This window comes from Erithacus rubecula, assembly GCF_903797595.1.
Source record: "Erithacus rubecula genome assembly, chromosome: 6".
NCBI lineage: Eukaryota > Metazoa > Chordata > Aves > Passeriformes > Muscicapidae > Erithacus > Erithacus rubecula.
In genome coordinates, this window is record NC_136688.1 from 45,860,189 (window position 1) to 45,882,525 (window position 22,337).

At 42.8% G+C, this 22,337-nt stretch overlaps 1 protein-coding gene across 2 annotated transcripts in view; it reads right to left on the reverse strand.

Moving 5' to 3' along the window:
- Window positions 1-703: 703 nt before the first annotated feature.
- The window catches only part of PRIMA1 (proline rich membrane anchor 1), a 49,190-nt gene continuing 27,556 nt past the window's right edge, over window positions 704-22,337 (reverse strand). The window contains exons 4-5 of one of the 2 annotated variants that reach the window (XR_013774688.1): window positions 7,824-8,043; window positions 704-5,095 (exon numbers count right to left, since the gene is read on the reverse strand). Coding sequence is in view for 1 of the 2 variants with exons in the window: in XM_079309564.1 (XP_079165690.1) it covers window positions 4,996-5,095 (100 nt within the window). In the remaining variant the exon portion in view is untranslated. The remainder of the gene's footprint in view (window positions 5,096-7,823; window positions 8,044-22,337) is intronic. The other variant, XM_079309564.1, reaches the window with a different exon arrangement.

The window sequence follows — 22,337 nt, forward strand, 5'->3', positions numbered from 1 at the left end:
TAAAAAATCACCCCCAGAACGCTCCAGTTCTAGTATGTTGACAATTGCCAGAAAGTTCTCATCTTCCCTTGTTATCATTGGTTCCTTTTTGCTGCAATAATTTTAGTATTCCTAATTGCCTTCCCTTATTGGACCTCCTCCCTAAACTCTGCCCTAATTCCTCCCCTCCTCCAAGTTTATAAATACCCCTGCCATGCCTAACACCTGCTTTTGTCCATTTGCCCTCGTGCATGGATCAAGTCTTCCTGTACCATCTTTCCTGGTTCACTCAGTACAAACTGTTTGGCTTGCTGTATGTTGTTTCCTAGTATTAAAGATTTTTAGCTCCTGAACAATCAGGTCAGATTTTCTTTCTGCATAAAATCACTGAGTTCAGTAGAGTCTCCAGCTCTAATAGCTGGGCCAGGAGGGTCAGAGGCTACTGAGCTTTGGAGGGCTGCAGGAATGCATGAGTGTAATCCCTTTGTTTATGCAGCACCAGCAGTGTACCTGTCTGGGACAAGAACTGCAGGGTCAGGTGAGACAGAGCCAGCACCTGTCCAGACACTCGCACACGCAGCAGCCACGAGCTTCTCCAAAACCACAACAGAAAGTGCTCAAGCAAGTCTGGGACATTTGGGTAATAAGAGAAGTGCCTGAAGAGGCACTGCAGCCATTCTCCCATTCAGTGCTCTCAGCTACATAACCAACAGGACACAGCAAAGTTTTTACAAGTACATTTTTATTTAAAATAAAAATCAATTATGGTGCCTTTTTAAAATAGGGTACTGCACAATCTGTATATGCAACACAGTTTTTGGTACAGAACATACTTATTGAGCAATATCCTTAAATACTAAATATACATTAATGGCTTGTTTGAGAAACATGACAACATTAATTCTGATATTTTTTTCTCTTTAGTCATTTAACCACCGATACAGATTTCCTAAAACAATATTCGTTTTCATCTGTACATGTGGTACACAGTCAAGAAGGCAGATCTTAGAATATTTACATTCATGCATTGATTTAAACACACTATTTTGCAGTTTAAAATAATATATTTTTGTTTGTACAGGTGCAGGGAGTATTGTAAATACATATCTACCACAGGCCTGATTCTCCATTGCTTGGCAGCATCTATGGTCATGACCTGGTTGGAGCAGGGTGCCCACACTTTCCCTACGTGCTGTGACCACATGGCATGCAAGACTGGACAATTAGGTCTCTGTATAGATATATATCAATGTATCTATATTTTATACTTCATAGAACTTTCCCCTTTCTTTCCATGTCTGTTTTTGCAGCATCTGTCCAAGGCAGAAATGCTTCCCTGGGCACACTGCTGTGTCAGGTGAGGGACAGGAAGGGCAGCAGGGCTGGGGCTGCAGCTCTGCCTTCCTGTCTTGTGAGGAACAAGCAGACTCCACACTTTGCAGCTCAGGCCCTTAAGGTGCATTCCCTGCTAGTGGTGATCCTTGAGAAGAGGTTTGGAGCTGCTGCTCTCCCTCAGACTGAGGGCAGCAGTTTGCTGAGTTTGTCTGGTGGTGGTCAGAGCACAGCAAGAAGAGCCACCTTCACATCTGCCATGTGAGGATCTGGCTGTTTTGTGAATGGAGCTAGGCAGGTCCTTTCTACCCCTGATATTTTAGTGGCTAAAAAGGAACTCAAAATGCTTGTAAAGCTGCATTTTGGGTTGCCAGTTCCCCAGATCCAGCATCACTGCTTAGTGAAGTGCTTATGTATCTGACCTATTCCTTTCCCTTTGTATTTAATTATAGTACAATAAGGAAGCACAGAAACCTCTCTTATATAAGCTTTGCAAGTGGTCTGTAGAGTATTAAACACAACCTTATACCCCATCAGCAAGCCCCAAAAATCACTCCTCAGTGATATCCCCTGTCTAGCCTCCCTTTTCTGATGAGTTACACCTCGTTCCAATATACTTTTCCAAGCTCATTTCTCAAGATCACTTTGGTGCAATGTAGTCAATTGTACCTGGGCAGGAATCTAAAGGCAAAACCACCCCTCCCTGCCATGCTGAGATGTGAGGGCTGAGGGTAAAGGGTCTGGGCAAGCAGAAGAGCAGCTCTCAGCCTGCCTGCTGCTGCTTTTCTGTGGTCAATGCTTTATAAAAGCACGTGATGAATGTCTGCTCGAGAACTAGAATGGCAATTATGTGCCTGATGCATTTATCAGCATGTTGCATATAAGGATAGTGTATATCCACCTAGCAAATAAGCTACAAGCTATATTTCTCTCAAAATACTGCCACAGAGCTGGTACCTACTTTTATCTTGATTATACTGATGGGTAAACTGAGGCACAGAGAGGCAAATTTACTTGCTAGTAAACAATGGATCAGTGGTAGAGTTGGAAATAGATCCTAGGTGGCATGTGATGTGTCTTGGAATGCCTGCCTCTTCACTCTCCATGAAGTTTTTAAAGTTAATGTTCTTCTGAAGAGTCCTCATGGGGACTGGGCAGGGTTTGCTTGTGGGTTGTGTCATGTACCAGGGTCTTCTCTAGAGAGGACATTTTACCACTGATATTACTGAAAATTAGACAATGTTTGGTGAGCATCTCTTTTTACTCTTTTTTGCAAAAACCAGACGTATTTTGATGGACATAATGACCTACAAATCCTGTTTGTGATTTTGACCTTACAGAACATGCCTTTAAAGCTGTATAAGGAAACAAATAAAATCAACAACCTTTAGGAGAAAGTGCTAATCCTGAGCCTGTATTATGCTAACCTTGTCTGCATTCATACTTTATACTTTCAGATAAACATGCAACCAGTCTCAAACTATGCCACATTTCCACATTTAGGCTGAAACAACTGGAGTAAAAAAGAAAGGCAAACATAGATAACTACATCAAAATAAATGTTATAGCTTAAAAATACTCTAGAAATATACTTGCAATATTTTTATTATAGTATTTAGGGGCTAAGTGCTTTAGGCAATCAACATTTCGGATACTAGACTCAAATCATAAATGGTGTAATTTTAATCCCACTTTGGATCTAAAAACATATCACTGTCTTGCACAAGCACACAACATGAATGTGGCTGGGAATGATCATACTCCTGGACAAAGGGCTACTTGCCTCCTTTCACTTTTGTAATTGCATTCACTTCCCCAGAAAGTCTAGCTTTAAAAAATAATTTTATGCAGTTAGGCTTCTACATAATGATGACAGACTAAAAAGCTAAATTAACAATGACATAAATTTCTCAAGAGCAATATATAGCAGCATTTCATTTTATAATTGAAATAGTACTTATATTTACATACACCCTATTGTTTGATAGGTAATAGAAAACTACAGATGGGCCTGAGCTGAGACTGCTGATTTGAACATTCCAGAACTCTTTTTGGGAAGATCTGAAGAACACTGTCTTCTTCTACCACCATGCCAAACTCTGCATCTTAGGAATAGATTACCCACAGGGTGGAATGCACTCAGAATCAAGGTCTGACTTCTGCAGTTCAGGCACATCCTCATTTCAAACTGGAAGTATTGGTGTGTTGCAGTACTGAGGGACAGCACAGCTGGGGGCAGCCAGGTCCTGGGGTGAGGCTGCTTTGGGAGTCACCCACAGACATGGAGACCGAGTGCTACCAAAGTTTTATGTCCAGACAAGAAGCCAGGGTGTAAATTTATCTTTGACTGCATCATGTTCAGCACAGAGGTAAATGGAGACGTACATGTGGAGATGTGACACAAAGGAAAGTTTTCAGGAGGTAGGGAAAGACCAGCATGTCAACTAGTCTCATCACCTTTATCCTAAGGGCTACTTACAGAGTCTGACCTGAGATCCTACATGAAATGAATTTGGGTAGATTCAGCTTTGCTTTACATAGTCTGCAGTCCATGTCATGAAAAGGATACTGAACTGGATGCTGAACTTGGCACCACTGTCAGTCAGCTCAGGAGAGGCAGAGACCAAGGTAATGTGGGCACAACCAGCTAGCAGACCCTCAAAAGTGGTCCCACAAGCCAGACTTGCTATGTCCTCAGTGCATCAGTTCAGGAGACTCAACACTTTCAGGGAACAACACTAGCTAGTGAATGAAGAGAATTCCAAAAGGCTGCTAGTCCTTTCAACACAATCCTGCCCAAACACTCACACCAAGATGTAAACAGGATCTTTCCTATAGGGGTTTCCCTGCGGAATCAGTGTGGCGCAAACACAGAGAAACATGGAATTTCAAAAGGGAACATTTTTAAAGATAAAATAAAAGAACGGTGCAAAAAAAGGAGGCTGATTATGAAATAATAGTGTTTAAAGCACATCTTAATAACATCTTTCAATTGCAATGCTAACTGCTAAAATCTTACATTTTGATTTCTTCTGCCTGAAAAGCCTTCAGCCATGAAAAATGCATAGTCACCAGACCACAGATAAATTTCCTGGGATAAGTCACAAGTTCAGGCCAATTTTGGTTGATTGCTTAACAGAAACCTCTGTTCCCTTTTTAATAACAAAATAGTAAGAATTAAAAGGACGAAGAATCAGTGTATGAATCCGCACAGGCTGGAGAAGCACACAGGTGACACCTCTCACCGTTTAGAGGGAAGTGTCATCCCATTTAGAGGGAGACACCTCCCTCTGACCCATCTGTGATAAACTACTGCCACTCTGGCAGATCACCCTCTCCTCAAAAGATCCTACTTCAGAAGCTTTTTGTGGACACTCAATTCAAACTTAAAAGTAGGGGAAGAGAGGGAGAAGAAGCGGAAGGCATCGCAACATCGCTTTCATGGGATGCAGCATGCAGTGCTAATGCCTTTGCGAGGCCTTTTCTCTGGGCAGCCCAGGTGGGTGAGTCTATCCTTCCTTGAAGTAGTAGCAAGCCTGGAGAGCAGCCTGTTTTTCTCTTCTGGGTCACTGAAATGAAGTCCTTGGCCACACAGCTCCCTTTGTTGCCTCATTTCACCCACCTTGCATACTCCGTGTGTGTGCTTTAAAGTTTGCCACCTCCTGCGCCCCGGGGCTCTGGGGATTACACAACCGCATTGTTATCAACGGTTTTGTTGTTTTGGGAGGAGGTCATTGCATATTCCGACCGACTGGTTCCGTTCTCTTCTTTCCTCATTGGTTTCCTTGGGTGATCCCAGGGTCGGTGATGTACGGCAGGTAGGGAGAGAACAAAGAACAAGATCAACATCTTCTTTGTCAATACAGATCATCAAAAGCAAGGACATGTAAAGTACATGATAACACTGAACTTCTCCTGTCTATTTCCCCTTTTCTGAACAGAGGCCAAAGCAGCAGCTAATTTTGTCAAGCATCATAGTCCACCTGGAATGTAACAGGTGTGATCCTGAGGTGTCATGATGTGCTATTGGTGTCCCCATGCTGTCTGTTAGTGTTTACAGGTGTACATGTTGCACGAGATGAAGGCTGCTGGAAGGAATGTCCCCCACTGCCACCTTCATCTCTGGAGCATAGGCTGAGATGCTGGGCCGGGTGCTGGGTTGGGCTCTGCCTTGGGGAGGCCATGACCTTTTTTCTCAAAGTATCATATAATTCCAACTGGGATAATGACCAGTCATGTCCACCAACTCCCTCAGCAGTCATCAGGACACCACTGTGTTCAGTCATCAGGTGTGGACTCATGTGACCAGTGCAGACTTGTGGTGACTACCCCAGACAATGCCCACAGCCAGAGGAGAAAAACTTTTAAAACATGGTTCAAAACAGCTGAAAGTGGATACCCAAAATGTGTCAGATGCTTTGTGCCCAAGGCATTTGTGTTTCCCTGCACTGTCTCTGCTAGCCCAGATACAGGTGTCTGTGTACTAGGTGTCTGAGTTAGTGACTGAAACATGGTGCCTGCTGTGACCTACCAGACTTCCAGCACCATCACCTTCTTGTTTTGTTTAGTGACCACTCAGACTATTTGGTAACACAGCCCAGGATCATGTGTTAATTGTGAGACAATTCAATAAATTCTCAACAAGTGCAGAAAACTATCAAGCATCTGTATATCACAGAGCCAAATCATTTATTTAGGATTTTATAGTTACTCTGAAAAGGGAGACCTGAGCCTAAGTCCTGTAACAGACCATGTTCCATTTTGTAACTTCCCCCTACAACTTCCCTTCTCAAAAGTGGCTTAACTTTAAACTTTAAACATAGTAGGAGGAAAAGAGCTTTTTTAATCTGTTTTCCACACAGATATTTCAGATGAGTGTCGTGAGTTTATGGTGTTGCTGAGGGCAAAAAGAGGACCAGATACATGTATTGCAACAGATAATCTATGCTATTTTCTTGTCAATGTTTAACAAAACAAACAGCAATTGATAAAAAATGGTTAATTATATTTAATTTCAACAAAGTATTAATGAAAGATTTATGGAGAGTAGGAAAGGAAGGTAGGAAAATTTGTGTGCTTTTAATCTCAAAGAAAATACTTCCGATTGTGATATTTTGTGTCTCTCTACCTGGTAAAAGTTAAAGCTTGTTAATATTAGTCACGATTTCAGCTATTAGAGAATGGAAATGGAAGGGGAGACTAGGAGTTAAGGAGACTAAGGGGTTTGATGAACTGCTTTTCAGTGCTCAACATGCAGTGCCTGTCTGCATCTGACACGGGGTCGTGTGGGTCTTTCTGACACGGAAAGCACACATCCACCTCACCACATCCCTGACAGGAAGCATGGAGAATCTGATGGCAGTGCTTATTGTTTTTTCAGGGCAGGAAAAATGCTGTGCCTGTCTAAACATCTCTGCTGATTTCAAAAATTATTTCAGTTTTCTTTTCTCCCAGTTCCAAACCTATCAATAGTTAAAAATGAAGATATTTTGGCCACTTTTACTTGCTGTTTTTCCTCCTATTTACCCTTTCTTTCTTTGGTCTCTTAAGTTTCTGCACCTCTCCAGTTACATTTTCTTCCCTGTCTAGAATTCCTCTTTTTTCTATATGACAAAAAATGTCTTCCTCTCATTTTTATTTACATTTTTATGTTTTCTAATAGTGATTTTAAGATGCACTGCTTCAGTTGTCTCAAAATTTGCACTTTCCCCTCCCCAGGCTGGTGTCCCAGCACAGCCCTGGGTGGATTGGAGGCTCTCCTCTGATGGAGAGATCTCTGCAGACCCTGCTAGACAGGTTGGCAGGGATATCACACCACTGGCACTTGCATGCAGTGGAAGACTATTTTTTCAGAGCCTGCAAATAGGGGAATGGAGATCTTATCAAGGTTCTGCTTCTGCCTTATCAATTGCTCAGGGTTAGTGCTAGCAAAACAGAGCAGTTATTTTCTTGAGTCTCAATGAAAAGACTATTGTCAGATGCAAAAGTTCAGGCTTGGAGACTGCTCTGTTTGACTCCTCTCTATTTGTTTTTAAATGCACAACAGGCAGGGATTTGGGGTCAGACTTGCTCCAGTTATACCATTTAAATCACAGGCTTGGTACACCACTATGTACTTGCCACTGTGATTAAATTAGCCCATGTACTTAAATATAAAAGGTCATTTTTGCTGGTTGTGATTTTTCAAGTGCCCTCTTGCATTAGGGCACTGGCTCTCTGTGTGTCACTAGCTTTGTGCCACTAACTCTTTTTACTCTGATTTTTGTTGCCTGTGGAGATCCAAGTGTGCAGATTTTCTTCTTGCACACCAAGGGGAACCCTTTTGTCCTACTTTCTGCCTAATAAGCCAAATTGTGCATGATTTTCCAAAGTGTAATACTCCACTTTCAGATGATAAGTTATGGACACACATTAATGCACTTCCATTCCAGGGTTGCTCTTCACTGGTTAAAGGGATGTTTCAATTAGTGAGACAATGAGTAGGGAACTATCCATATCTGTGACATACTCACTTGGTGGCAGATGAAACAGGCTTTTCACTAATAAGTGGTTTGCATTGTTTTACAGTGTGATTTGCTATACATTGTTTAGCAAACAAATTGGGTCTTCATGCCAAACATCTGTGAATGAAAGTCTGGCCATGCAACTCTGTACAGCTTAGCACACGCCTGAAATGATGCCTCAGAGTCCATAATGACCTCTCCACCATGCATGCATTAACTTGTGCGAGTCCTAAAATCAAGAAAGCATCAAACAGATGTTTAATAGTGTATTTCACATGTCAAGCTAAAATTTCACATGAGATTCTGATCACATTATATATCTTATTTTTCAAAGAATACCATATTGGCTCCTCATATTGGCTTGTATCAATCCTCTGCAGAGTCCTGGGTAAAGATCAATGTACTGATGCACATTTAAACACAATTTTTATGGTTTATGTTTATAAATTTTTTTTAATGGAAACATAGCTTTGGCCCTTTATCATGTCTAGTCACAAAATGTAGTCGGCATATTTGACAAAATCCTCCTTGCCAGCTTTGGCTGCTGTGTAAATTTGGTGTAGACCTACTGTTTGTAAGGCAATATTGTGCCAAAGAACTAGGAGAGTGCTTCACCTTGTGTCCCATTTGTACACACTTCAGAAAATCTCTGTCTGTGACTACTCTGGCAAAATAAAGTAAAACCAGAACAGACTATTCATTTATCCGTGACTTTATCATGCCTCATTATAGACTTAATAAAGCTTTGAGAAGAGTAAGATCGCTTTGACATGGGAACAGAAGTTTTGTCCAAAAAGATGTTTAAAACTCCCAATGCAATCCACATCTCATACACATCCAGGTGCTTCATGCTTGAAAGGAATGAGAGTTTAGAATAAAACCTGATTTCATAAGACAGCCTGAGTGTTACAAGCTTGTTTCTCGTAACTACCTCCACAGCATTGTCTCTGATGAGTGCCAGTGCATCAAATCCAGCATCTGGGAAGGCTGGGTTCCAAGGAAATCCAATCAAGCTAGGAAGGTGTGACCTTGAGCTGGCAGCAGAGACATGACAGGATCTCAAATTCACCTCTTTCTGGGGTTCCCACACCTGACTCAGCACTGCCAGGAGACACCTGTCTCCACCTGGGGGTTTGCTGTCCTGGATTATTCTCTGGGGAAATACATATCCTATTTCTTCCCAAACAGGAATAGAGGGTCATTCTTCTTTTCAGGTATAGTTAGAGGACAAAACACTGTTTTTTTGGTATGCATTGTTGGGGGGGATGACCAGTACTCAGAAGTCCAAAGTGCTTTGAACTTCTTTGCTGAGCAGTGGTACAAAATTGTAAATTGTAAAAGCCAACTGCAAAATTCTCTCTTTATATACATGAAAGATTGCACTGTATGAGTGTCAGTATCAATTGACAGAGATTTTACCAAAGGTGAAAGCTATGAGGCAATTGTGAGTACAATTGTGCACTTTGCACAATTGTATCTGTGCCAATGCACAGGGTCCCTATGCCAAAATTCCCTTTGTGTTTTCAGTTCCTCTAGGAAGGTGCTCTTACTAGCATGTAAAGAGATTTTCTGTCTCCTCCTGAACAATGTTCTCTGGGCAGCTCCATTTGGCAGCCCCACTTCTGTGCTGGGTTGAGTGTGTGCCTACTGACCCCTGGGGCAAAGTCAAAGGCTGAAGGAGAAGGCAAACCAGAGAGTTGTTTCACTTATTATATGTGCAGTGATCTCAAAGCTCTTCTCCATAATGATATTGCATTAGCTATCAACACACAAAAGATAATGATTTTCAATAAAATTGAGTCTCATACAACACACCCATTTGCATCACAGGATTGGTCTATCCTCAGGGGACATACCCAGAAACACCCACAGAAATATCCAAGCTACCTATATACCAGTAGAGATCAAGCTGCAGAGGCATCTTTCTGGGTTACAAAAAGTTGTCTAAGAATCAGATATCTCTGTAGTGTACTTTCACTCAGCTTCATCTCCAGGGTTAGGATGCCAGCAGTACCTGTGGCAGCTCTGCTGAGAGCCCTAGGCTAGACTTCACTGCTGGAAGCCCAGACAAGATGATGTGTGGGCTGCAGTCACACTTCAAATGCATCCTTATTTAGCAGATAGGAATGGAAGAATAAATTTTGTCCTGTTATTCAATTACTAGACCATCAGTCTACATAATCTGAATGTTTATAAGAACGTAAAGAACATGAATGGAGGCTGTTTACATCTCAAAACTGGGAGTGCTCATCAAACAACTGCTTGATTCATGCTGGCCATCAGTCATCAGGGGTGAATGATTTTCCATGAGAGAACTGGTGGGACAAGAGAAGTTGCTTTCTAAGAGGGGTTTGTGAAGAAGATTCCTGCTAGGGGAGCTCAGTGCTTTGACAACAGCTGCTTTCAGGGACAAAGCCATTACATCTGTGTGTAGCCACACACAACCAGCCTTGCTGGCCAGCCTGGTGCTATGGCTCAGACCTACAGGGCTCGTATTGGAGGAGGACACCTCTCTGGTGAAAAGCTTCAGAATCATGGAAGGAGTCACATTCTGACTTCCACCTTTCACTGTCTCATAGAGACAAGAAAAAATCAGACTGGATATATTTTATTTGACAAGTAAAGATGGAAGTCAAAGAAGAAACCCTAATGATGAAAATTCTCTGGAACCTTAGTTTTTCTCTATTAAATTAGCTAATGGCCATATGTGGACCATCTATCTGTCCAGAAAACAGGCAGTACACTATTCATTACTCGTAGGAAGAGGTTACTGGCTCTACTACCTCCCACATACAAAGCAAATGTTTTACAGTTATAATAAAAGGCAGCTCCATCTGGACAACTTTTAGCAACACACTTACTACTGCTCAGTGTTTGTCAGCCAAGACTTTTACATGTATTTCCCATATTTCCATCTCCACTCAGGTAAGTTAGATAGTCCAGCATCTAAAAGACCAACAAACTGTCTTGTCCCAGTGTTTATTACTTTTTATCACAACATATATATATATTTTTTACTTACTCTTCTAAACTAGAAAGTGTCACAAGTACCTTGGACAATATTACCTGCAGCATTTGAAAGGACTATGTATATTGAGTTATTTTCAATTTTAGACATTTGATGGAATTCTCCTTCCTCAAGTTGCATTGCCCTCTTGCTCCTCATGAAAACAAACAAAAAGTCTTCTGTGAATTAGAAAAGGCCATTCTTTCTCTAGAGACCTTTGAGTACTTCAGTCCTAGCCAAACTGAACCCGTGGTCAGATGATAAATAATATTTACAAGTGCAAGTAATCATACAATTTTTACCATCTTCAGACCTTTTCTGTCTGTCTTGTGTGGAGAGGGAGAGAAGATCTGTGCAAGTGCTCTGCATAGTGCCAGGATGATTATGCAAAAGGAGAAAGTCTCTTTCACAGCTCTGGAAATCATGTTGCAGGATAGCTTGACATAACTCCAAGATACCAATTGCCAAGGAGAACTTCTTCTTTTCTGACTGTTCACGTGAGTGTTTCAAAGCCTGGGACCAAACTCAGCTCTGCCTCACAGCCAATTTTAGCTGACCACTTTCTGGAGGATATGTAAGCAAGTCCTGCTGGCATGTGGGCAGTTTCTGTTTTGGGATGGTTCACACTCAAATTCCTCTCTCTGTGCATGGACTGAGCCTTTGCTGAGTGTTTCTCTCATGGAAAAAACAATCCATACTGCTTGGCAGCCATTAATCAGCACTCAAGAGGTTCCCTGAGCTGCAGAGCGTGGGGGACAGGTCCCTTTCTGCAGAAGTGCACCTCTCTCAGCCTGCTGAAGTTACTCTGGCTATGTCTAAAGGGAGGATTTGGGCTGTTCAGATTGCAAGTAATTACAGTAGACTGCTGAGCCACATGTGAAATTTAAGAAGTGGAATTTAGTCTCCATTTATTTTCAGCAGTGCAAAGTCAGAGTAATTCCACAGACTTTGTTGGATTTGAGGAGGATTTCTTCTGATGTTACACAGGAAGAAGATCTATCCCTGGGAGACAAAGGTGATAGATGCAATCCCATTTCCTACTAAGTCTTCAATTAAGCTAACTTCAGAATTAAGCTCCTACACGAAACCAATCTTAATGAAGAGAAGCATAATTAATGAAGAGAACCTTTATTATTAGGATACTGGACAATTAACTGACATAATTGATAAAAGTACTTTCAGTGACCCCTCACATAATAACCCACTCTTTGCATTCTCTCTAATGATCTTTAAAGGGTTTTATTGACTGCAGGGATATTACAGTTGATATTATCTGTCATGTGTTCACAGTGTAGAATATACTGTCAATATGTTTTGATTATAAAAGGAGAAAAATGAATGAGGCTAATGTAAAAAAAAAAGCAAAACAAACTCATAATGCCAGCTTTTCAGACTGGCAAAAAGCTACTAAACAAGAAAAAATAAATTTAAAATTAATTAAAAAAATACATTAAATGCATGAAATGAAGGCACTTTGAACAAAGCCAAAATATGTCTGGAGGATGGCCATGACCATGGCCATGCCTGGCAGAGGACTGTGCACTGGCAGTGCCCTTTGGGGATGAGCTGGGCACACTCCTGCTCCTCAAAGGTCTGTCCTGTTGCAGAGCAGTGCAGGCAGCAAAGGTACAGCCATGAGCTCAGCTCATGGTGCACCTTGCTCTGCTCACATTGCAGAAACAGCCTGGCACTGGAATACATATGCTCCACCCAGAAAAATGGGATTATTCTCTGTTAGTTCTTTAAAATTCTCTACACCTTCTGGACAGATTGAACAACTATTCAATGCTTGCTATCTTCAAAGTGCTTAACAAACATTAGCTAGGAAAACTGGAGAAACATTAGAAAGAGAAGGTGTTCTTACAAAGAGATGTCCATATTGGAAGGGAAGGTGGAGGAGGAAAGGGGAACAGGAATTCCCTACCATGTCTGCAAAATGAATGGCTATTAATGCCTGTACTCTGGGTCAGGGTGGGCATCAGTACTAGAAACATGTGGGGTTGAAATAATAAGGAACAGAGAAGAGCAAGGGCTGCTCTTCCCTGTTCTCTTGCTCTCTCTCAAGGACAGTATGCCCCTCATCAGCCAAGTGACTGTAGAGGCATTTTATGCAATGGACATTTCCATCCACCAAATTATGGTACTTTGTGTCCAGATATTTTGCTGAATGCAGATAGCTACCTTGCCATTTAATCACTGTTGAATATAGGCAACAACTTCAATGATAGACTTGATCCATACAAAAGGACGAAGCTACTGCAATTTCACAGAACCATTTAAATGTAATTTCTCAACATTATTTAAATGGTATGATTAATTTCTGTGCAGATGAATAAAAATTCTTTGCAGATTTACTATTACAGAAATGTCTTTGAAAGAAGAGTGTCTGCAACACAAATAAATGCAAGGAGCTGAGAAGAAAATTAAAACTCGTAAAATTAACTGACCTTTGCAGCTATCTAGATCACTTTGCATTTGAAGCAATCTGTCTCTGCCTTCAACCAGACTGAGACCACTGATTTTTATTCAGCTGCTTCTGGCTTTCGTCACTCAGAATGAAGAGTCTGCTCTTTGCAAGATAAATGCAAACACAATGTCCATGGACTGCACAGGGTGGTCCCAGCTTTCCCATGCTCCAGGTGTGCAGTGGGGCAAGTCCATGAAGAGGCAGAGAAACCAGCAAGTCCTGCTCACCTTGATGTCTATGCAAAGATTTGGTTTTGTGCAGACAATTACAATTTAGACAATTGTAACTGGGGACAATTACTGAGGAAGAGTTTGAGTTTAGCCAGTCTCTACACTGGCTTCTCAGTGTTCAGAGCAAGTGAAAGGAAGAAACTACAGTTCCAGCTGTTTGGGAGTATTAACATTTTTTCATAAGGTTTAATGCCTCAAAAAGCAGACGTCAAAGGCAGCACAATTTCTCCACGTGGGTCCTCTTTTCATGGCCTCTTTCAAGGTCTGGAATGAGGAATGACACTATTTTCCCACTCCCACCTCGCACACAGCTGGGATCAGACCCTTGACATTACCTGTTTGCACACACATAACCCTGTGTCAGTGCCCCACTCCATCACCTGGCACCAGCCTGGGGAATGGATCCTGGGATGCTCACCCCCACTGATGCTGGCTGACATGGCTAACCAGCCAACAGCTCTCCAAGATGGGCAAACCAGCCCCATTCTCCAGCCCAGCCACACCGAGGGGGTGGCCATGTGCTGGTGGAGGGGGCTCTGGGGTGAGAGCAAGGCAAGGCTGCTGTGCAGGGGGCCCACCCCACAGACAGCGGCTCGTCCCTTGCCCAGGGTGCCCAGGCTGACCTGCCGCAGCCCCTCCTCCATGGCAGAGCAGGGAGCTGAGCTCTGCTTCACAACCCCGCAGCACAGGCTGAGCACAGGATGAGAACAGGCTGAGCACAGGATGAGAACAGGCTGAGCACGGGCTGAGCACAGGCTGAGCACGGGCTGAGCACAGGCTGAGAACAGGATGAGCACAGGCTGAGCACAGGATGAGTACAGGATGAGAACAGGCTGAGCACAGGATGAGAACAGGCTGAGCACAGGCTGAGCACAGGATGAGCACGGGCTGAGCACAGGATGAGCACAGGCTGAGCACAGGATGAGCACAGGATGAGCACAGGCTGATCACAGGCTGAGCACGGGCTGAGCACAGGATGAGCACAGGATGAGCACGGGCTGAGCACGGGCTGATCACAGGCTGAGCACGGGCTGAGCACGGGCTGAGCACAGGATGAGCACGGGCTGAGCACGGGCTGAGCACGGGCTGAGCACAGGATGAGCACAGGATGAGAACAGGATGAGAACAGGCTGAGCACGGGCTGAGCACCGGCTGAGCACAGGATGAGCACAGGCTGAGCACAGGCTGAGCACAGGATGAGCACAGGATGAGAACAGGCTGAGAACAGGCTGAGCACGGGCTGAGCACCGGCTGAGCACGGGCTGAGCACCGGCTGAGCACAGGATGAGCACAGGCTGAGCACAGGCTGAGCACAGGATGAGCACAGGATGAGAACAGGATGAGAACAGGCTGAGCACGGGCTGAGCACCGGCTGAGCACAGGATGAGCACAGGCTGAGCACAGGCTGAGCACAGGATGAGCACAGGATGAGCACAGGCTGAGCACAGGATGAGCACAGGATGAGCACAGGCTGAGCACAGGCTGAGCACGGGCTGAGCACAGGCTGAGCACAGGCTGAGCACAGGATGAGCACCGGCTGAGCACAGGATGAGCACGGGCTGAGCACAGGATGATCACAGGCTGAGCACAGGATGAGCACAGGATGAGCACAGGCTGAGCACAGGCTGAGCACGGGCTGAGCACAGGCTGAGCACAGGATGAGCACGGGCTGAGCACAGGATGAGAACAGGATGAGCACAGGTCTCGCGAGGAGGGAGGGCACGCAGCAGAGACCAGACTGTGCTGCCCTCACTGTGCAGCAGAGGCACACAGGACCAGGGGCTCAGGTGTGGCTGAGAGATCTGCACCCCATGAGTGTCACAGAGGGGCAGGGGGGACCCTGCCTGTGCCTTCTCCCTCTGGACAATGCAGCTGTGGGCAGCAAACACCAGAACAAGCTGGGGGGGTGTGAGGTGTGATCTGCCTCCAGCTGGGACCCTCAAAACCAGCTTAGCTCACCCGGAGCTGCAGTTGTTCAGCCAGAGGAGAAATCAGGCTTTACTGCTTTTACTCAAAATGCACTGCAAATCCTTTGTGGAAAGCATAAAGGGCAATAAGGCCATCAAGGAGGTTTCCATGAGATTCTTTTTTTTGCAGAGGGAATTCCTGGGTGGTAAGGAGCTGGAGTATGGATCTACATCCCCAACCAATTAGCACAGGAACAATTTTCTCTGAGTGATAAAACCATTGACCCAGGGTCTGCAGGCTGCTGCTGCCACTGGATTCTTGCAGGTCCCAAGCTCAGTCCTAAGCTCAGACACTCCAGATAATCAAGATAGAAAGTTTTTCCCAATGTCTCTGCACACTGTGTTGGGTATGCCTCAGCCACTGCTGTGGCTTTTCACCCACAGGGTCAGCCACAAGCACCCTCACATCAGCCTGTGAAAAGTATGACTGCCTAAAAAATTAAATGAATGCCTAAGAAAATTTTATTTCTTTGTCTTTAGGAAAAAAATGTAATAAAAACATCATGGTGAACCTGGCATCTCTCCCATATGTTTCAAAGCTCTAGTATTAACTTGTATCTTCTATTTGTGTTGGGGTAAATCAGAAATGCTGTAATCAATATAATTACAGAGAGCAAATTCATGAGCATTATATACAAGTGTGTAAAATCCACCCATGGCTATCAGAGTTGCATTGAGGCAGTGATTCCCAACAATTCCTGTCAGTATGGGTAGACTCCTGCCCATTTGATGTGGCACCCTCATCTGCAGTGGAAAACAGAAAAATGGCAACTTTGTTTCTGGTCACACTGAAAAATTAATTCATCACAGGACAGACCATAATTCTCTACAGATTTCTGTTGGCACCTTTGTCAATATATCACAAATTAGGAGTGAACAAGTGCAAAATGATCCATAAGAGAGTATTCTGTGAAACAGCTGGGCCACTTGTTTTAGGCTAGAGACTAAAGCCTCATGGAGGCTTTCAGTGTTCCTGGCTATGAGGAACAGTGGGCATTTATGACCACAAACTTCCCCCCTAGCAGAATTTATGAGTTTGCCTAAGTTAGAGGAGACAGAGAAATCCTGCTCTACAACAGTTACAAAAAGATGTAGTACTTATAAAAATCTCAGACTGACAGCACTGGAGAGCAGATCCTGCTGCTTTTCTGACCAACACACTCTGCAAAGACAACAGCAAAACAAATTGTTCTGCACAGCAGGGCCCATGTGGCTTGGCTGAGCCATCTCTCCCAGTAAAAGGCTATTTTATCCACTTCACTCATCAGCCCTTGAACTGAGCCTAACAAGTGGTTGCAATACTTTTACTATTCTACTTAAAAAAATGACGCCAACCTTTCTTCACCTTTATACATCAAAAAAACATTGGGCAGCACACACGATTAGTTCCCTGTCCAGAATCCCCACTGATGCCACTGAATCAGCAGAATAAATACAGGAGAGCTCTGGTATCTCCACTGGCCTTGGGTCAAGCTGTAAAGCTCTTCATCAGCTTGTCTCATAAACACTACCCTCAACATTGTTGCTCAACCAGCATCCAAACTTCAATACTGTTTGGTGGAAGAACTGATTGTCCTGGTATTAGCACTCAGTTTTCATCAAGCAGGGCTACATTCAGTTTAGTAAACAGTAATAAATTTGAAAGAACACAAGAAAGCCAATAAAAACTCCCTATCCATGGAGATATTCAAAACCCAGCAGGACACAGACATAAACAAGCTGCTCTAGCTGACTCTGTTAGGGCAAAAGTTTGGGTTAGATGCTTTCAAGCTGTCCCTGCCAACCTCAGTCATTCCTGATTCTACAAACTCATTTTTTGTTGATTAAAAAATGGGATGTGTTGTAGAAAGATTGGTTGTTCAGGGTATTTAAATTGTCTTTAGTAGATCATCTGCAGCCTCATTCCAAGGATGGGAGTCAATTCACCTCTGGGAGATGATCAGGCATAGAGGGTAAGCAACACATGGGGATGTTGGGCTTCTGGGCACTATCCACAAACCTGGATAGCAGTGTTCAGTGGTAGATACTAATCCTGTTGTTGATAAACATCAACATTCAGACAGTGGAATCAGGCCACAATGCAAAGATCTTTTCCCTACTTTTCCAAAATATTAAAGTCTGCCTTTATCTCAGCTGCCCTCAGTAACATTCCCAGGGTCTTTCTATGAAGACTCTATTCCCTTTTGAATGGCACTTCTTAGGGATTGATCCCTTTTGCAGAGCTGAACTGACATGAATGAATTGAATCAAAGGCACAAAAATCTGCCCCCACAGACCTTCTTTTTCCCTTTGGTGTCTCCCACTCAAACAGTATTTCTAAACCTATCTTTCCCACCAATTGTCTCACTCCATCTTCCGAGTAATTACTGTCTTTCCCTTCACCTGCTTGGAATTAAGGCACCATTTCAGTACAAACTCCTCTAATGTGTCAGGAAGAATAGGAGAGATTAACAATTTCAATTCACCTTGACCATCTGTCATCAGTCATGCTGAGAATTGCTCTTCAAAGCAATCAAGTACATTTAGGATTCTGTCTTCTCTGCTCAGGCTAAACAGCACTGTTTTGCTGCAATTAATACTGATTTTAGACTAGATCATTCTTGGCCTCAGTGGCTCATAGGAGATGACCGTGTAGAGGACTACACAGTTCTTGCTCTTTGTGGGACAGAGTGGTACAAAATTGGCTGGGGAAAAAGTGCAGGGCTATGGCCTTTTTAGTGGGACATAAATCCCTGCCCCATGGGAAACCCTGACCAGAGCCCCCACTGCCAGTTCATGGCCTCCTTAAGAAAGGTTCTGTGTCTTCCTCTTGCAAGTACCTTGTTAAACAAAGCCAAATTTCAGAACCTTTCTCCCACTTCTGAAACTAGACTTTGCAGCATACAGGGGTCATAAATCATACACGAATGCTAAGCACCCTAAAAATACCTGAGCAATGAATTTTGAGACAGTTTAAATATGACCTGTCATTTTATTTCAGTACAATATTTTCTTCCATTTAATTATTATTTGAAGGTGAACTCAGCACCTATTTAAGGAAGTGCCTATGTAGGCATTTATGGTACCTTTCTCTCAGGCTATGGGACACATATAAAACAGTGGCTTCACAAAGTGAGAACAGTGAATAAAAGGTATATCATATAAAACCTGGCTATCATCAGCCCACTTTCCCTGCTGATTTAGCAGGAGGGCTCTTTGGCAGAAAACTCTGTGGCACATCTGAGAACAGACAGATCCATCCTACTTGAAATCTAGCAGAACCAAGGAGCCACATCACCAGGCACAGCAACCTGCCCATGGGTCACCTCAGACTGTAGGGATGTCCCAGAGATACTGAGCATGCATTTTTCACATGTTTGAAAACCATCTGAAACACTCCCTGCCAGGCTGAATAGCTGGCACATCACTTGTCATAAAGAGCAGGATGCTCAGCTTTGCTTTCCCCTTCGAGGTTTGAAAGATGTCTCTGTTATCTTAATTTTATACAGGGAGCCAGGGATTTATTTTTCCCTTTTATGTAAATATCTTACTCTCCTCACAGACACTGACACACCATGAGCTGCAGAAATAGGATTACACACTGCATGTCCCACTCTCCCTGTCTCAGTTACTTATTTACCAAACAACTCTTGTTAATCCTCTTACTGTGTTACTTCCCACTTCCATCTAGTCTTAGTGTCTTACTATTATTCAGGTACTTGCAGATGTCAAAAAAAGCTTAAGAGACAGTCACCTCCAGAGCTGATTAAAATAAATTGAATTCCACTGATTTTTTTTTGAATCTGCACTGATTTACACCAGATGAAGGTTTGTAAGAGCTGCTGGCATTCATGGTGCACTTGTCCAAACCCAAAAATCACATAAAACTGAAATGATCTGTTTTTCTTCATTCTACATTAGTTTTTGAATTGTCTTTAGACCTCCTGCTTTTACTTCTTGATTACAGTCTTTTGGGGAAACAATGAGAATGGAAGGTTTTTACAGACAAAGATACGGTAAGAGAATTACTTGGAAGTTTCCTAGATATTGAAGCTGTTATTCAGCTGCTCTTTCTATGTGTTACAGAAATCACTGGTTGTGAGCTCACTTTTTTATCCATGAAATGCATGGAAAAGTCCCACTGCTTACACTGAGGCTGAGCCCCAGACTGTGATTAAGCCTGTCCTAGTAATCTACCAATGTCACTGATAGTGCTAATTGACTATCACTAATTTTTTTTCTGTTATGCTATGGAAAAGACTCTTACAAAAAAAAAAAAATCTACATTTTTTTTAGAAAAGTGGAAATACTGCTCTAACACCAAGACCATAGAAAATAGCTGCTTCTCCAAACTGAGGCTGCTTTCATGCTGCAGCACAACACAATAGCACAAGTAGTCTCCTCTGGTGCTTGATTGTGCAGCACTCATGTGCACCTGGTGTGCCAGTCATGTAGTGTCCAATGCTACACACAAAGGAAATTTAGAAGCTGCTTGAAGCACCTTTTAAGTATCACTCCATAGGTATCTTCCCAAAAGTTCAACACGTGATTATTAAAGCTGATGGATGCAACTTGGTGAAAGTTTCCTCATGGATCAGAGAGGTCAAGTCCATTCACTGGAATGGATTTCAGCATTTCTTATGACCATTTCATATTGAAAGAACCTGAGTATTTCCAGGGGAGAGGCAAGATTGGAGGCAGTAGTGCCCTTGCTTGGTTCTGGTAGTTCTTATATACAAAGAAGTGCCAATCCACTAGCTTGTATTTTATTACAAATAGCTTTAGTGACTAAAATTGGTGATACATTGAAGTTTTAGCTTTTACAAGGGAAAACAAACTACCCTAGAAGACACAGCTTATATATAGATTGAATAAAAACACAGTTGAGTTATGATACCTCGAGGTCACTACCACTCTTCCTGCTACAGAAAAGCAGACATTAGAGAGCTTGACTGGGTCTGGCCCTTTGAAACCAGTAAATGAGATTTCAACTTAAGCACAATAGGATTTTTCTTTTTACTTCAAATTTGATTTTAATGAAAGTGAAGGATTAATATAACAGATCCAGACTCAATGCAAATAAATCCCTGCCTGCACTTTCCTACTAAAGCACTTAACCCTTGTAACACCCTACAACCAGATGACTGCTGCTAGTTCACTCTTTAGCACCTCTTCAGTGGAGGTAGGAGAGAGATTTGTCAGAGATGCTGCAGTGACAGAAGCCCCAGCTCCAGGAGATGTGCAGGAAGGAGGGCCCAGGAGGAGGAGGAGAGCAGAGGAGAGCTGGTGGGGATAAGAGCATGAGAAGGAACAGGGCAGAGCATGGTTATGGAGCCCAGAGCTGGGAACACACTGGAGGAACTCTTGGCTTCAGCATCACCCAGATTAATCCCCTTACTCCTTCTTTAGTCACTTCTACCTTCCAGCAAAAAACAGAGTGAAGGTTTTCTCACATTAGCTAAAGCCAATTCAGCTCAATAATATGTGATAATACTGTGTTGAAACCAGAGATGCTTTTCTTGTGAAGTGTCTGATCTTATTTCCCAACATTTATTGATAGATATCTTTTACAGTGAATCAAGAAAACTGAACTACTGGGGAATGCTGCCAGGCCCTTCAGGGCTTTCTTTTAGCAGAACTGTTTTAGGAAGGACTCATTGATGAAAAGAAATGCTCTAGTTACCCTGTAAAATTATAATTAATACAATTTTCTTTCATAGCTGTCCATTCCACATCTGAGCAGTTTTCAGCTTAGCATTTGTCAGCAGTGTGAATGTCAAAAATGAGAAGATCTAAGAGGAATTTTCACTCTTCTCTGAGCCTAATGCCTGTTCAAGCAGCTGACTTGTAGGTTGATATTCAACCTGTTGACAAATAGTGGGTGTCTTCATCAAGTATCAGTATTATTTTGCACTGAAACAAAGCATGAAACTGTATGTGAATTCCCCAAACCTTTGCAAGGCAGCTCTAAATTTTCCTCTTTAAATTTAATTTCTGTTCTTCCCATCTATTGCTCCTGTCTACTAGCATCACAGCAGATTTGAAAAGCAATTCCTTGTGAGACACAAGTTGCCCTGGAGAGTTACTGCTCTCATACAAATATTTTTTAGCCTTCACAATTTGGCAGTAGGCAGACAAATACAAATGAGCAGCAATGGTAGAACTGCAACTACATGTGTAAGGCTTTGCACTGTGCTACCAATTCAATTAGCTGCCAATCTCAATCCTCCAAAGATAATTTTTCAAAGTGCAGTAGCTAGAGTGAAAGCTTTCCAGCTCCCCCAAAATAATAAACATTCATTTTAGCTAAATTAGAATACCAAAACCACGTAAATTTAGTAAGAACTAAAATAGAGGCTTTCTCTTCTTGCTGGAAATCTCCCTTTCTGATGCTCTTTTAAATCCTGCATAAATTTTTCAACAACAACAAAACATGTCCAATGCTCCATCATTGTGATATCCCCACTGAGGCTCAACAAAATTCTTGCACTCATGTTGCATGCACATAACACTTTTCATGAAAAGTATTTTCCTTCATTTTTCTTCTTCCCTCACTCCAAAATATTATCACTCAGAAATCACGAAGTTGTAAAAATCTGTTATTTAATCCAAGCTGAGATTCAAATGTCGCTGCAGTGTCTCATGAGACCTATGGATGGGAATCCTGCATTCTCTATTGCAGGCTGGGTCACTTGAATATACAAACAGCTCCCAGCCAAGACCCTCACAGCACAAAACAGTGACAGCACGAGCACTCAGCTGTGGGGTGTTGTCAGAGCCATACTAAAAATAATGGAGGAGAAATGAACCTTCATCCACCCGGCCTACAATTCCCACAGGTTACTTTCTCTTCTAAATCAACCCTTTGGACTT